The sequence below is a fragment of the Mastomys coucha genome, unplaced genomic scaffold (assembly GCF_008632895.1).
Source record: "Mastomys coucha isolate ucsf_1 unplaced genomic scaffold, UCSF_Mcou_1 pScaffold5, whole genome shotgun sequence".
NCBI lineage: Eukaryota > Metazoa > Chordata > Mammalia > Rodentia > Muridae > Mastomys > Mastomys coucha.
Window position 1 is genome coordinate 49,309,260 of NW_022196911.1, and position 4,148 is coordinate 49,313,407.

The following is a 4,148-nucleotide window of genomic DNA, read 5'->3' on the forward strand; positions in this document are numbered from 1 at the left end:
TTCTGTAAGGCAAAAGACACTGTCAATAGGACAAAACGGCAACCAACAAATTGGGAAAAGATCTTTAGTGGTCGTTTCAAGAACTTCAGGAATGTCTCACTTCTCTGCCCTCTGAGCATCCCAAGCATTCTGGTGAGTCGGGCTGGGGAAGTGGAGGAGTGGCGACAGGGAGACGGGAGATTTATTTCTTTGAGAATTTAAAAGTCTATTTGGAAGAGGTACATAGAAGAGTGCATCTCTGAGCTAGAGGCAGATAAACTACCCACTTCCTTCTACATCTTCAACAGATGGGCTGTTCCTCACTTGGAACCTAAAGAGATAAGGGTAGAAAAGAAAAATAAAGGGGAATGAGCTCCAGGATCTGATGTCAGTACCCAAAGCTGCCTTTATGGTGCACTTGAGGAAGCAGGGGGGGTACTACTTCCTAGCGTGGTGACAGAAAAAGAAGGCTCATTTGGCCTCTTGTTCCCTCTGGCTCCTAGGCTAGAGGATTCACCAGGCATCACCAGGCAGGGTTCAGAGAGCAGGGCAGGGAGGCACACAGTACCAAAGAGAGTCAGCGGGTAGGCTGAATCCCACCTTGGTGCTGTCCCAGATTCCACCATTCAGGCTGTTTTCTGCAACTAAGACACCACATGGTTGTCCTCCTTGTGGGCCCCTCCCTATCCTTCCCTTTCAGAGGAGAGCCCTGTTATGGGTCATCTTGGACAATTCAGAGGTAGACAGTAGGAATCTTACAGTAGGATTGAGCTGAAGGTGGCTGAAGGTTTAGGTAGGAAAAAAGGTAGGGGGGAGGTCTGGGAAGCCACAGCACTTTTGTTTGCTGGAACTCCCACGGCGTTGATAAACATAAAGAAACACAAGCAAAAGGTGAGGGCATATCCCATCTGACACCCTTAGGATACGGGCAAGCTCCTAGGTGTCTCCTCCAACGATTTAGGATTAAGGCTCAAACAAGCATTTTTAAAGCTTGATCTGGCTCAACAGGTCATGAATCCCAGGGTCAGTCTGGAGTCAGGCACGAGGTAGGGAGACTAAATCAACCAAGAGTAGCTGGAAGTCTAGTCAGGCATGGAAACTTCTGGAAGAAGTAGGATTTCTGAGTCTTAGTAACCTGCCTCCTCAGAGAGTACTGCCAGATGGGAACTCAGAGAACAGTACTACCTGGGATTCTACTATGGGAAGTGTTAGGGGCACTATTGCAGTTCTACGCTGACCACTAGGGGAGGCATTCTAATGGATTTCAGTACTCCACAGTGTGTGCCCAGGTGCCAAGCCTGAATGAAGTCCTGGAGGAGGGCACTGCTTAGAAGCTGCATTTACTTGGCCTTACTTTGCCACTCTGGACTTCTGTAGTCCCATAAAACAGAGATCACACATTCTGGTTTGGAGTGAAGAATAGATTAAATAGTACAGTCTAAATAAATGTCCAGATCAAGATCTGATACATGTTGCATGCTGTGTAGCTGCTTGTGATGTTTAAACAAGTATTCTCTAGGACTGTTACAGAGATGATGCCAAACTAAGAAACTGGACAAAACAAAGCAAATTTGTTCAAAGTTATTTATTTCCACAAGGGTTTAAAAGCCTGTTTAAAACATGAGGGACAAATGAATATGCCCCTAGTCTCCCTTGGAATTTCTTTTTTCAATACAGGGAGAAACTCCTCCTCAGCTAAAACAGATATAGTTCACATTGCAGAGGTAATAAATAAATAAATACATAAATACATAAATAAATAGCCTTAATGGAATAAAATAAGAACATAATTAGGTAAGGCCAAAGGAGAGCTGCAAATTTCAGAAAGTAGATAAATTGATAAAACATCTGATGGCATGTGGGAATGTGAAATACTTTTGAGTGTGGGCCATGAGGAGCATTCAGACTCCAGCTGCTCTGCCCTCTGTTTTAACATTCCACGGTTCCAGGGTTAGAAGTGCCAGAACCAGACGTGAGCTGAGGTAGTCTAGAGATCAGCACTGGCTGCAGATTGTTAAGATGGGTCACATAGAATCTCAGTTTGTTCTGAAAGTCATTCAGATCTTCATTGTAGACTCCTGGCAGCTGTGAGGAACCAGAAAAGAAGGCATTAGATGCGAACAGACTGCTGGGGGCCATAGCAAGCTATAAGTCTGGTCATGGGCAAGAGAACAAGCTGCAAGACAGTGGAGGGAAGGACAGCTTACCTCAGAGTCAGTCACAGAGGCAGGCAGGCAACATTTAAGTTTCTGTGGAGAGATATCAAGACACAGTCAGACTGCTCTAAGAAGGAGAAGGCCCTGCTTTCCTCTCCAATGAAAAGTAAAGGCAGGGATCCCCGAAACCCTCTGCAGCTTCACACACCTGAAGATTGGACTTGATGCCACCTCTGTCCTCAGGATCCAATTTCCTTTGGCTTTCTAGGAATTCATACAGGTTTACTCTCCGCAAGGTATGATTCTAAGAGGGCAAAGAATCTTTATGTAAGACCCAGGAATATGAGAACTGGGAGGTGAGAACTGGAAAGGAAAGAGCTTGGGAGGTGAGAGCTGGGGAGGTGAGCCTGCTGTTAGAGGTTTCTTTGAACAGCCTTGTTCCTGGTCCCTTCCTTACCCTGGGGCTAAAAGCTAGTCTGCATCCCAGACAAGAATCTGTTTTTCCCAACCACCAGATCTTAACTCCTGGCAGCCTATGGGCTGTGTGAAGGATCTAGGCAGATCTGTCTGTACTTGAGGAAAACACATCTCTCAGACAAGCTCTAGAAAAGGCAGAAGGTTGGCCAAGGAAAATACTTATGCCCAAGATGCCGAAAACCAAGCTTAATGCTTCAATTTAATTAAGAATCTCTAGATACATAGAAGAAAACCCTATGGACTCCAACATGTTCCTAGGGAGGGGAAATGTAGACACTCAGCACGTTTGCAAAGAACTTCATGTTAGGTCTAAATAAATAAGAACAAGACAGAACCATTATATTTAACTAGAACTAGGAAAATAACTGCAAATGCTAATGTCTGGGGCCAGTGGAAGTGGAAAACACAAACTCAGTTTTGGAGGAGGAAGAAAAAGCAAAAGACACAGTTGCAAAAGGCAACAGCATCCCCACTGAAAGTGGAGCCAGAGGCCTGTGGCAGGCAGGGTTTACCTACAGCTGGCTTTCACTGTATATCCTAAAATGTAACTTTCATTATTGTAGCTGGCTGTGGCATAGACTGAGGCTTGAGAGTCATTTGATGATTTCCTTAATAACCCCACTGAGACAGATGCAAAAAACGGAAGCAAGGCAGGATGGAGTGATGGCTGAAGTCACCCAGGCAGGAGATAGATGGAAGCAAAGAATGCTCCAAAGCAGGGCTCTTACCATCAGATTAGTTGTTTCGTCCTCATTAGTAAGGTTAGATTTCTGTGGGGACACAGGGAGAAAGAGTCATGAGAAAGAATCATTACTGGCCTAAGGCACCTGTTGGAGCCAGCCTGCACCAGGCCAACCTTAGCCAGCTACTCACTGGGAGCTTCCCCCCAATCTCCTCGGCAATAGAGCTGCAATTCAACCAGCTGGTTAAATGGTAGGTATCCGAGCCTCGGATGGAAGCTTGGAGTCCCCGGTGGAAGAGCATCAGGAGCAGGAGCAGCATGGAGAGGATGCTGGTGGAAGAGCGGGCAGGAACCATTGTCTCGTTCTGGTCCTCTGAGAGGTTCTGAAGAAGCCAGAGGAGCCTCTACCTTATATGTATTGAGAGGTGTGGGGCGGGGCAGGTGGGGCAGGGGGGAGGGCAGGCATCAGAAGCAGCTTTATCTGACATGGAACCTCCATAGCAAACCACAAACTTATTCATCACTTTCTAGTACTCAAGATTATCGACACAGTAAGAAAGACTGCTTATGCAAAGGCCATGTTTTTCTTTTGTCATAGAGATGGACGGAGTGGAAATGGGTTGTGGGAGGAAGTAGCCTGGAAGTTCTCAAAGGACCTGAGAAACCACAGCTAGGGAGAAAGCGGGAAAGCCAGGAGCAAAGAGAGTCGGGGGGACAGTCCCTGAAGGATGGGGTGGCCCCCTTCTCCATGGGACAGGTTGGCAGGCCACAACACACAATAAGGAGCTAAATGGAGTTTTGGTAAAAGATGGGTGTGATGAGGCTGGCTAAATATTTCTTCAAGATGACTAGGC

At 46.3% G+C, this 4,148-nt stretch overlaps 1 protein-coding gene across 1 annotated transcript; it reads right to left on the reverse strand.

Annotated features, from left to right (window-relative positions):
- Positions 1–1,908: 1,908 nt before the first annotated feature.
- Positions 1,909–3,650, reverse strand: LOC116078664 (interleukin-3-like). Its single transcript, XM_031354016.1, has 5 exons — positions 3,486–3,650; positions 3,341–3,382; positions 2,344–2,439; positions 2,187–2,228; positions 1,909–2,064 (listed from the first exon to the last, which is right to left on the reverse strand). Exons 1-5 carry the CDS (start codon positions 3,648–3,650, stop codon positions 1,909–1,911), a joined length of 501 nt encoding a protein of 166 aa, XP_031209876.1.
- Positions 3,651–4,148: the final 498 nt, after the last annotated feature.

What these genes read in the sequence shown, in the direction of transcription:
- LOC116078664 (XM_031354016.1), bottom strand. Translation starts at nt 3,650, where the DNA reads ATGGTTCCTGCCCGCTCTTCCACCAGCATCCTCTCCATGCTGCTCCTG. An exon ending in ACGAAACAACTAATCTGATG is followed by an intron (nt 2,440 to 3,340) that starts GTAAGAGCCCTG and finishes TTGCCCTCTTAG; the next exon opens with AATCATACCTTGCGGAGAGT. An exon ending in CCTCTGTGACTGACTCTGAG is followed by an intron (nt 2,065 to 2,186) that starts GTAAGCTGTCCT and finishes GGTTCCTCACAG; the next exon opens with CTGCCAGGAGTCTACAATGA.